This window comes from Tachyglossus aculeatus, chromosome 5 (genome assembly GCF_015852505.1).
Source record: "Tachyglossus aculeatus isolate mTacAcu1 chromosome 5, mTacAcu1.pri, whole genome shotgun sequence".
Classification (NCBI taxonomy): domain Eukaryota; kingdom Metazoa; phylum Chordata; class Mammalia; order Monotremata; family Tachyglossidae; genus Tachyglossus; species Tachyglossus aculeatus.
This window is the reverse complement of record NC_052070.1, coordinates 104,393,540-104,405,623: the sequence shown is the minus strand read 5'-3', so window position 1 is coordinate 104,405,623 and position 12,084 is coordinate 104,393,540. Positions and strand designations below refer to the sequence as shown.

Here is a 12,084-nt window from a genome sequence, read left to right as displayed (position 1 = left end):
TGGAAAATAATTTATTTTCTCAGCTTCTTAAGGAACTCAGTATGTTTAGATGTTTTCAAAATTAAAAGTATATTTAAAGAAAGCTGTCCATTGGGGTTATTTACCTGAGATTCTAATTTTTTCTTTTGGTATTTGTTAAGTGCTTACTATGTGTCAAGCACTGTTCTAAGTGCTGGAGTAGTTACAAGTTAATCAGAATGGATACAGTCTCTGGCCCACCTGGGACTCACAGTCTAAGTAGTAAGAAAAACAGGTTTTGAATCTCCATTTTGCATTTGAGGAAATTGAGGCACAGAGAAATTAAGTGACTTACCCAAGGTCACAAAGTGAGCAAGTAGCAGAGCCGGAATTAGAACTCAGGTCATCCGGTTTCCAGGCCCATGCTTTATCCACTATGACTTGCTACTTTTCTTCATAAGAAGATAATGCTCTTGACATTGATTATTACTTGAAATGACCATTATGTCGATCAGCTGGGGAGTTTTATTCCCTTTGATTACATAGGCAAAATGAGACCCAGGAAATTTGTCATTCTACTAAGCTCATTTAGAAAGGGAATGATAATAATAACAATAATAATGATAATAATGGCATTTTGTTACGCACATATTATGTGCCAAGGCACTGTACTAAGTGCTGGGGTGGATACAAACAAATCTGGTTGCACATAGTCCCTATCCCACATGGGGCTCACAGTCCTCATCCCCATTTTGTGGATGAGGTAACAGAGGCACAGAGAAGTAAAGTGATTTTCCCATGATCACACAGCAGACAAGTGGTGGACCCTGCATTAGAACCCATGACATTCTGACTCCCAGGCTCACGCTCTATCCACTACACCAGGATGTGGGCAGGGTACTTTTCTACAAACTCTGTTACATTGTACTCTCCCAAGTACTTAGTACAGTGCTCAGCACACAGTAAGCACTCAATAAATATGATTGATTGATTGATTGATAGCCCCTGGTTTTACGACTTTCAATCAAGTGCAATATAAACTTCAGGTCTCCACCTCTTTGCTAACTAGAATTATTACGATAGAAATGTGAAGTTTGAAGTATATAATGAGGCATGTTTTGAAAGTGTGCTTTAGATTTACCAGCTCTGAGGGCTTAGCTCTTCTACACATAGTGGATGATAAACATTCAGAACTTACGGATTCAGAAAGTTGAACAGGTAGAAAATATTAGCAGGTTCAAGAGGGTGTTGTCTAAATGAAAGGATGAATGATCTATAATGGGCTATGAAGAGAAACTCAAGCCTGGAAAGGGTTATAATAATGATGGCATTAATTAAGCACTTACTATGTGCAAAGCACCATTCTAAGTGCTGAGGAGATTACAAGGTAATCAGGTTGTCCCACAGGGGGCTCACAGTATTAATCCCCATTTTACAATTGAGGTAACTGAGGCACAGAGAAGTGAAGTGATTTGCCCAAAGTCACACAGCTGACAATTGGCAAACCCGGGATTTGAACCCCTGACCTCTGACTCCAAAGCCCATTCTCTTTCCACTGAGCCATGCAGCTTCTCCTAAATGTTGGTGCAACCCTAAACATTGAGATGTTTCAATAAGAGCAAACAGCAATCAATAAATCGATAGTGTATATTGAGCGCTTTTTTGATGACATTTATTAAGCACTTACTATGTGCAAAGCACTGGGGAGGTTACAAAGTGATCAGGTTGTCCCACGGGGGGCTCACAGTCTTAATCCCCATTTTACAGATGAGGTAACTGAGGCCCAGAGAAGTTAAGTGACTTGCCCAAAGTCACACTGCTGACAATTGGTGGAGTCGGGATTTGAACCCATGACCTCTGAATCCAAAGCCCATGCTCTTTTCCACTGAACCACACTGCTTCTCTTACTCCATGCAGCACTATGCACTAAGTACTAAGCACTTGGGAGAATACAATAAAATAGAGTTGGTAAGCACGTTATTTTCCCACAAGGAGCTTACTGCCTAGAGGGGAAGACAGGCATTAACATTATAAATAAGTAAATAATCACACAGTTCTCATTGCCGCCACTGCAGACTAGTCTCATCTACCTCACCACCAATTTCTCACCCACTTCCTACCTCTGGCCTGGAAACTCTCCCTCTTTGAATCTAGCAGATTATCTTTCTCTCACTCTCAAAGCCTTATTGAAGGCAAATCTCCTCCATGAGCCCTTCCCGAACTAGGCCCTCATTTCTTCTTCTTCCACTCCCTTCTACATCACCCTTGCACTGGGACTTTCATCCTATACTAACCCCATCAGTCCCAAAGCACTTACTATCCATAATTTATTTATTTATATTACTGTATTAATGGACCCCTCTCTCAGTGGCGCACCCGGAGAGTTTCCAGTACTCTACCAGTCTCGACTCTAGGAGAGAGAGAGAGAGTCAAGCAGAAGCATATCCATTCCATTCCTAGCTTGGGCAGGGGCTAGAAAGTGGAAGACTGTGAGCCCACTGTTGGGTAGGGACTGTCTCTATATGTTGCCAATTTGTACTTCCCAAGCGCTTAGTACAGTGCTCTGCACATAGTAAGTGCTCAATAAATACGATTGATGATGATGATGGAAGGCAATCTGCTACAAGTCAAAACTCAGTTGCTCTGGGCAGCAACAGCATGGGAGATAGGCGAGAGCAGAGACGCAAGTTGACTGTGTGGAAGGACGCAATGGCAAACCACTTCTATATTTTTACCAAGAGAACTCTGTGGATCCCGCTACCAGAACGATTCCAGATGGAGGTGGGACAGTCTGGAAGAGATATGTCCATGTTGTCGCTATGGGTCGGAGATGACTCGATGGCATAAGACAGGGCAAGATTAATGGACCATATCTAATGACTCACCATGTCTTTTTTCTTATTGCTTAATTCATGGCTTTGCAAATAGTAGGTGCTTAATAAATAATACTATTGAGTAATTTCAAAAACTTAGAAAGATGAATAGGGGCATCAGTATGGTGGGCATAAGAGAGTGAAGAATAATAAAAATAATAAGGAGAGGAAGGGATGGATCTGGAAAACTGCAGAGGAAAAAACAACATGATTTAAAGATGAACTGCATGTGAGAGGTACAAATCACAAGAGTCATAAATGACATTATGGGCAGGGAGAATGACAGGGAAATGAAGGTATGAAAATGAATCCCACAATCCCCAAATATGAATTATTTTGTATCTCATTACCCACGCTCCTGATTATTGCCAATAAAGGAGAATTCCACAGAGTACTGCAGAGACCTCTCCAACCGACACACATACACGCAGACACACATATATACAGGACAGACTTCTGACTCTAAGAGACATTCCTAGTCAGGGTACATCATCATGGGGGTGATAGTTGCTATTGAGATGGGGTGACCTCTCAAAGCTCTGGAGATTTTTATCATCATGGATTTTCTTTTCAGAACTTTTGAAGAATTATAACTTCAAGATTTGAATTAGTGATATATCTCTAGAGGTGTCAGTTTCAGGTGATAAGTTTCATATCTTTCACTTTATTACTTTCTCCTTATCTTTAATTTATTTTAATGTCTGTCTCTCCCACTGGATTATAAGCTCCTTGAGGGCAGGGATCATGTCTACTAACTCTAGTGTCTTCTCAAGAATTTCGTGAAGTGCTCTGCACACAGAAAGAGCTTATGGGAAGATGCCACCCATGTCACCTGGGGTCACCAACGAGAGGGCGGCTCCGGGTTCTTTAGATTGGGCAACGATGAACCAAAGACCAGATATTGAGCCAGAGTGATCAGTTCTGCCTCTTTATTGGGTGTACTCACATAGCTGTAGCACAGCAAGCAAGCTAAGGAGGGGTTCCGAGTACTAATCAGCAGGGCAGGCTCTTCAAGGCTCAGTCTAAACGCCTACAACTAAAAATAGCAGCAATGCTTCATATACGAAGGTCCCTTGAACCGGTTAGCCCTCCCCATATTCACAGGTTGTCTATCTGATTGAGACAGTTCCCGTTTCACAGCCTTGTAGTGTAGCAGTTCTGTGTCCTTGCTGTGGGTTGCTCAGGCGGAGGGAGGGGGAGAATTCACATATAGGGCACCCTTCCCACACTCCACCCCGGCCCCCTCCATATGCCTAGAGCAACCAGGATCTGGGGACCCCAGGAGTCAGGGGGGCCTGCGCTGAGGGTTGTTCAGGTGGAGGGAGGGGGTGAATTCACAGATAGGGCACTCTTCCAACACTCCACCCTTTCGCCCCCTCTATATGCCTAGAGCAACCTGGAGCTGGGGACCACGATAGTTTTGGTGGAGGGCCTGTGCAATTAACAGCATCCTAGCACCAAAGCTGCACATATCATGACGCACCTTAGCATGACCCACTAGGACCAATATCCCCTTCCAACACTCCCGCACCCCCACAGCCATGGGAACCACCCACAGTCTGTCACCATCCTTTGATTCATTGTTTGCATCTACAGTCCAGCTTTGGTTCAGCGGAGCATGGTGCGGTTCCAGTCTTGCTGTGCATCCACCAGGGCTTGTCGTATCACTTCCGTGGCCTCCTCCACTTGCTCCGGCCAAGCTACTGAGTCCACTAGATCCGTTGGCATGTCCCAGGGGAGGGTGTGGTGTTTATGTCGCTCCCATCTGGGGAGGTTGATACAATTTCCAATGTGCAACCTTACTAAAGACATATTACTACAAACAATCATTAAATTAGCAACAGGCAGCACTAACACTATAATTAAAATTGTTATATGTTCTCCGCACATCCAACAGAATTTCCCATTACCCAAATACCAGTAGTCTCCCTTTTCCACCCCAGTGATGGAAATTGGCCAACTGTCCTGTACGCACTCATGTCCCCTGGAGTCCCACGGGCAGAACCAATCCCTTTTTACATGGGTACACCCAGAAGGGGGAGAAGGGCTTCCATTGATTCCTGGACCCATTCCACCATCCCCACCTCTCTCCCAGGGGGACCAACCCCTTGCCATCCTGCACTATCCCTAATTCCACTAGGATGGTGGCTCACAGGGGCAGTTTGCCCACCGGGTGGCATACCCTCAGCTTACAGTAATGGGTGGTACGCCTGCCGTATAGTACCTGAACGGCCAGCCATGTGACAGAGGCTGGATACAGGTGAGCAAGGCTGGGGGAGCATTGTGCTTGGCTTACTTCTTCTGTTAGGGTAGTGAGATATAATAGCAGCCGTAACTGAGTCTGAATGCAGGCATCTGACCAGGTGATGTTTCGGCCCACCAGGCCAGCTCCCCTGTGAGTAGACCCACCCACATCTTCAGAGTTCCAGTTGACAGTGCCATTCTTCTCCACCCTCCGGCGTCATGCAACATTCCAGGCCTAATTAGTTGCTAGATCTGGCTTTCATATTGGAAGTCTCGGCCTCGGGCATTCCCTAGGCCTTGGATGTCTGCTTGTTTCCATACTCCTAGCATGCTGCCGACCCACCCAGTGTTGTCTCTCTTCCATCATCCGGGTGCCCTTGCTGGCAACCGGTTCCCTACCTACCAGGCCCATTGTCGCCGGAGCTCGGCCAGGGTAGTAGAGCAGTTTGCGTGATGGGTATCTACCCACCAAGGTTTGAACGACCTGAAGATTGCCTTGGTAGTCCATCGAGTGTGGGTGAACAGGCAAGCCCCTTCCAGGGTGGCTTCCCATAGCTCCAGCATATGGCAGAGCACCTGCACGGTGGTGTTGAATACTGTCACGGTCTCCCACGGCCCATTGTGTTCTCCGGCTGTGATTACAGTGGCAGGTAACTGTCATCCTTTAGTGGTGGCATCCCACCACACATTGGTTCTGCCGGTCAACTGTGCTGTAATGGTGGTGTCATCTTCCAGCAGGGTAAGGGCCACAGAATGTCATGTTGCGCGGCCCACTCCTTGACCTCATGCCCCATAAAGTGGGTCCCCTGATCAGAATCTATGTAGGCCGGCAAGCCGTCCAGCCTCCATCACCTAAAGCCCTTGTACAGTAGCAACCTGCATTGCTGCTGCCACTGGGTAGGTGAACACCACTCCCATCTGAGTATCCACCGCGGTGAGCAGGTATCTCTTTCCCTGGCTTAGGGGCGGGGGTCCTCTTTTGGCCATAGAGCCACAAATTCTTTTTCATACAATGTTTACAATCTTGCAAGAATTGATGTACCTCCTTGCGGGTTCCTTCCCACCCCGGTCTGTGGAGAGCTTGATACGTGGCATCCCCCCTGCTATGAGCTAGTGCCTCATGTACACCCTGGATGGCGTTGGTGGGCCGTGCCTCCCGCCCTTGTGTGAACCTGCCTGCCTCCTTATTCCCGGGGGTCCCCAGTGAGCTGGCACATGGTACACGGTGGGGGGGGGGGCTCCCAGGCTCTTAATATTCGGGCAGTGTCACACCACATCTCTTTTCCCATACCTTGCCCCGTGCTACCATCCACCCCTTGGCTTCCCACAGCCCCAACCATGGGGCTAGGCTGCTGTATACAGCCCACACGAGTCGGTTGCCAAGGCATCTACATCAGGTTGCATGGATAGGAGCATCCATACCACCCTGAGTTCAGCCCATTGGCTGGACTGATGGACCCCTTTTTCCCAGAGGATGGTATCCATGGGCGGGTGGACTGCAGCTGCAGCCCACGTAATCGGGTTCCCTTTGGCTGACACATCAATGTACCATGTCCCAGTTGACAGTTCCCCCTCCCCCTTCTCCACAGGCCAGTTCTCGCAAATTGGTACTGAGGGAATCGAGGGAGGGGGTCCTGGTTTCTCAAGTGTCACCACCCCCAATATACACTCGGGCACTGCCATGATGAGTGCCTGATAGGTGGTGGGGGCCATCTGGCCCACACCCAATCAGAGGGTGGTTCTCACGGAGGAGGTGCTGTGTTCCCCAAACCCTTCTATCCACACCCGGGGGCCCATGAATTTCCTGAGGTCCCCATGTATACGGGTGACTTACACACTGGTGTCCACCAAGGCAAAGGTGAACTGAATATTCTGGGGACCCCAGCAAACGGTCAGGGTAACGTATGGCCTCCGATCCCCTCTGATTGACCTGACCCAAAGGGAGCAGTCTTGGCTACTTCCCTATGTCTGGGCTCTCCATTCGTTCAGGTCCGGGTACAGCAGTACAGAAGGCACCACCTGGGGCTGAGTGAACGGGCCTCCTTTTTTGCGCCCATTGACACTTTCGGTGTTTCTGCTGTGGGTTTGTCTTCCCCTGTGGTAGACCTCTGATCCTTAGGTAGTTTTCTCCACAGGGCCAACAGCACGTTGTTTGGCTGTTTATCTATCTTTTCTCATTTGATCCTGACCCCTATTAAATCTCTCCACGTTTGGGATCATGGTACCCTCTCTTTTGCTTCTTCCAGAGTGATGGGTTTTGTTGGAGCCACCCCTCGAATCCTGCTAGGCTTTGGAATCAGGCCCTCTAGATCCCCCAAAGCCAGTATAAGATCTATGACAGGCTTTCCCATTTTCTCCACAACAAGGGATAGCAACACTCCCTCTATGTTAGGGGATGCCAACTTGAGGAGCTTACTGCACATCCCGGAATTCGGAAGTGCTGCATTGGGGCTGTAATCTCCTGCAGCATATATTTGCTGTTTCATTCCCAACCTTCTCAATAACGTGCATGCCCCTTCTATATCCACCCAATCTTCTGGTTCAGTGGGTAGCTTGTCTGGGATGGTCCAGTTGTCTTTTAAGGTGGCCACTGCCCAATCCATCAGGGAGTGGTTACCCACGTTGGCCTGACCCACCTTCAACCACTGCATGACTTGGAGGGTAGCTGCAACTCCAGTTAATTTAATCCCATCACCCTCCTGGTCCCAGCATTGGACCATCCATGACAGCAGCGTTTCTCGAGGCTGCTGATGGTATTGCTTGTGGACCCCATCGATTCTGCCGGGGTATAATCCCTTACAGCGATGTGGTCCCTGGGTTTGGATTTCCCTATCCCTTCGGGGCTGAGGGTACTTTTAGTTTAGTTTAGTTCCCTCGATGTCTTCTTCTATTATGTTTATCATTTCCTCATCACCCCATTCTTGTCTGGGTGCCAGGCTTCCGGGTCCAAGTTGGTGTCCATTATAAGTGTCCATACCCTGGGGTGGCACATCGGTCGCCCCTTCAGTTTTGCTAGTCTGCACCCCAAGATGACCCCCTTCTCAACTGCTTCTTCAGCGGTCTTATTTGTCATTTGTAGGAGTCCTGCATAAGGCTCTTTCGACTCCTGGTTCTCGCGAGCCGCCTTTCCAGCTTCTCGGGCCTTACTTTCAATTTCCAGTCACATACTCATTTCATTTTGGCATGCCACCAGCAGCAGCCGTCGTAGGTTCGCAACGGCTCTCCTCTCTGATTTTGACATCTTATGGATATCCAGGGCTCATAGAGTGTCCTCTATGCCCTTCGTGGTCTCCACTAGAGCACCCCATTCCCGGGGAGGGCCAGCCATATCAATCACTTCAGCTAAACCCGATCACATCTCTGAGTTCCGCTCCGAGTTCTGCTCTGATTTTGACATCTTATGTATGTCCAGGGCTCATAGAGCGTCCTCTATGCCCTCTGGGGTCTCCACTAGAGCACCCAATTCCTGGGGGTCGGGGGCGGCAGCCATATCAAGCACTTCAGCTACACCTGTCCCGAGTTCCACCCCGGGATCTGAGATACCAGGCATCCCACCTCCTTTTTACCCATGTCTGGCGTTTGGGGCATTGACACACAATCCTGCCGACTATGCCAATTGTGGGGAGATGCCCCCAAGTCAGCTGGGGTCACCTACCAGAGGGAGGCTCCGTCTTCTTTAGATTGCAATGATGAGCCAAAGACCAGACATCGAGCCACAGTGATCAGTTCTTTCTCTTTATTGGGTGTAGTCACAGAGCTGTAGCACAGCAAGCAAGCTAAGGAGGGGTTCCAAATACTATTCAGCAAGGCAGGCTCTGCAAGGCTCAGTCTAAATGCCTACAACTAAAAATAGCAGCAATGCCTCATATACGAAGGCCCCTTGAACCGGTTAGCCCTCCCCATATTCCCAGGTTGTCTATCTGATTGGGATAGTTCCTGTTTCACAACCTTGTAGTGTAGCAGTTCTGTGTCCGTGCTGTGGGTTGCTCAGGCAGAGGGAGGGGGAGACTTCACAGACAGGGCACTCTTCCCACAGAGCTCAATTCATTCATTCATTCAATCGTATTTATTGAGTGCTTACTGTGTATAGAGCACTGTACTAAGCGCTTGGGAAGTACAAATGGATATTATCAATCAATCAGTCATGTTTATTGAGTGTTTCATCATCATCAATCATATTTATTGAGGGCTTACTATGTGCAGGGTACTGTACTAAGCGCTTGGGAAGTACAAATTGGCAACATATAGAGACAGTCCCTACCCAACAGTGGGCTCACAGTCTAAAAGAGTGCTTACTGTGTACTAAGGCTTGGGAGAGTATTATGGATTGATTGGTCAGTTGGCTACATTCAGGTGGGTGAAAAATAGGTTAGGGAGGATTACTGTACATTGTTCCTAATGATGTCAATAAGTCACACTGCATGTCATCACTGGCTGTCGTGTGATCAGTGGGACCATCTCTATATGTTGCCAACTTGTACTTCCCAAGCGCTTAGTACAGTGCTCTGCACACAGTAAGCACTCAATAAATACGATTGATTGATTGATCCTAGAGAAGGGGGGAGTTATTCCTCTCACTATGGTGGTCGAACATCTGAAGCCAAACCTGATCATGTAGAACACCTGCCAGAAGCAATCCTTGCCAACAGAAACAATCTATGTGCCTGTGTTCCTAGAGGAAGAGCAAGAGTCCTGGCCTAGTGGTCTGAAGAAGCAGACTTAAGTTGTCACTTCCCCTTGCTGGGGCTTCTGGTCTCTGAATAGAGGTGTGGGTTCAAATCCCATTTCTGACATTTCTCCCTCTCTTGGATGTAAGCTCACTGTGGATATTTCAGTTTCATTGTCATATTGTATTCTCCCAAGTGCTCCAAGTGCTCTTTCAAGCATGCAGTAAGTGCTCAATAAATATGATGGGTTGATTGATTGATTTAGACATGAATAGCAAAGCCTTTTTTATGCTTATGGATACAGAATCCCATGTTATCTATGACTGTGTAGAATAAAACTCTCCATCTAATGGCAAATCTGATTCTGTCCTTTTGGTCCAGGACTATCCATCATCCATTTTTCAGCTTTGTGTGGAATTTCCCATCCTGGTGATTTGCAAATCATCCTGGTGATTTGTTCATTGAATGTAGCAAATTCCAAATGGAGATCCCAGAAGAGATGGGAATGCTGATTTCTGATCTCTCATTGATGGCTGTGAATGATAGTTGAACAGGATGTTAAGTCATTGCAGAAGCCAGATTTCAGAATAAGTTAAACCCATGCTGAAGAGCATTAACATGCCATTTGCCTTCCTGTTTTCATGCTTGAAATGATGAGGGGAACCACAGTGCTGTGACTGACTTCATTCTCCTGAGTTTTTCCAACTTTCCCAAACAGCAGTTTCTTCTGTTCGTGGTGTTTTTAATCATTTACTTAATTATCTTGGTAGGAAACATGGTCATTGTCCTCATCATCACACTGGAACAGAATTTTCACATTCCTATGTACTTATTCCTGAGGATCTTGTCCATCTCAGAAACTTGTTTCAGTGGAACGATCGTCCCCAAAATGCTTGTGATTCTTTCAGTGGATCACACAACCATTTCGTTTGCTGGCTGTGCGGTGCAAATGTATTTCATTCTATTCCTAGGGGTTATGGAATGCTTTCTCCTACATGAAATGGCCTATGATTGCTATGTGGCCATCTGTAATCCCCTGCATTACCCCGTCCTTATGAGTAAAGCACTTGTCACCCAGCTCACAGTGGGTTCTGTAATTTCCAGGTCAGTTATTGCCATGATTCAAATCTCTTGGATATTTAGCTTTCCATTTTATGGCCACAATAAAATGAACCACCTCTCTGTGAAACTCCCCCGGTACTGGAGCTCGTGTTTGGAGACAACTTCCTCTTTGAAATTTATGCCTGTATAGGCACCATTTCAGTGGTTATGCTTCCTTTCCTGATGATACGTCTATCCTACACTCACATCCTCTACACTACTCTGAAAATGTCTTCAACAGCTGGAAGACAAAAAGCCTTCTCCACCTGTGCTTCTCATCTGACTTCTGTGACCCTATTCTACGGCCTAGTTAATCTCACCTACTTGCAACCAAAGGTCAGTTACAAAGGCGAGTTACAAATGCCAGAGAGCAAGGAATTGCTCTCTCTGGCATACGTTCTGCTCACACCTCTGCTAAGCCCTCTCATCTACAATTTGAGAAACAGTGAGATGAAAGGTGCACTGAAGAAAATATTGAGAAGAAAAATATGTTCCCCCAAATTGTAGACATTTTCATGGTTTGCCATAGAAAATGCCTTTTTGCAGAATGTGGGGGGTCTACTGTGAGGTAGAGATGGAGAGTTCAGTTGGCATTGCTTAGCCTTAAATGTGAATGGGTAAACACATGCGATTAATTCCACATTTTAAATTCAAACTTACAACAAAGCTCTATAAGAATATTTTTTGGTAATATTGCTAGGTTTATTTTTACATTTCAATAGATGGAGGTGAAAAAGATTGTTTAACCTTCCTGAATGAGGAATCATGATCAGGGAGTTGGAGCAGGAGGGAAAGGGTAATAAACTTGAGTTAGCGATTAAAGCTGTCTGAAGCTTTTTCTTTCTTGGCATTCAGCAGACCCTCTTTGAAGTTACTGTTAATCATAAGGCCATAATTAGCAGCCATATTTGGTTTTAAGATCTAAGTACTACTCTCATCACTGATTTTCCATCCATCTCTCCCACCTCATCCAATCCTTCCCTGACTTCCCCTTACAGCTCAAACCCCGGATTCAAATCCTGGCTCCACCAGTTGTCAGCTGTGTGACCTTGGGCAAGTCACTTCACTTCTTTGGGCCTCGGTTCCCTCATCTATAAAATGGGGATTAAGACTGTGAGCCCCACATGGGACAACCTGATCACCTTGTATCCTCCCCAGCGCTTAGAACAGTGCTTTGCACATAGTAAGTGCTTAAAAAATGCCATCATCATCATCATCATCATCATCATCATCATCATCAT

The 12,084-nt window shown here is 46.7% G+C and overlaps 1 protein-coding gene and 1 pseudogene across 1 annotated transcript in view; one reads left to right on the top strand and one right to left on the bottom strand.

The window, feature by feature from the left end:
* LOC119928870 (olfactory receptor 4C11-like) overlaps positions 1-4,322 on the bottom strand; it is a 64,915-nt gene extending 60,593 nt beyond the window's left edge. The window contains exon 1 of the mRNA XM_038747372.1: positions 4,315-4,322. Within this exon, the coding sequence (XP_038603300.1) occupies positions 4,315-4,322 (8 nt within the window). The remainder of the gene's footprint in view (positions 1-4,314) is intronic.
* Positions 4,323-7,797: 3,475 nt separating this feature from the next.
* LOC119928869 lies at positions 7,798-11,350 on the top strand (annotated as a pseudogene).
* The last annotated feature ends 734 nt before the right edge of the window (positions 11,351-12,084 follow it).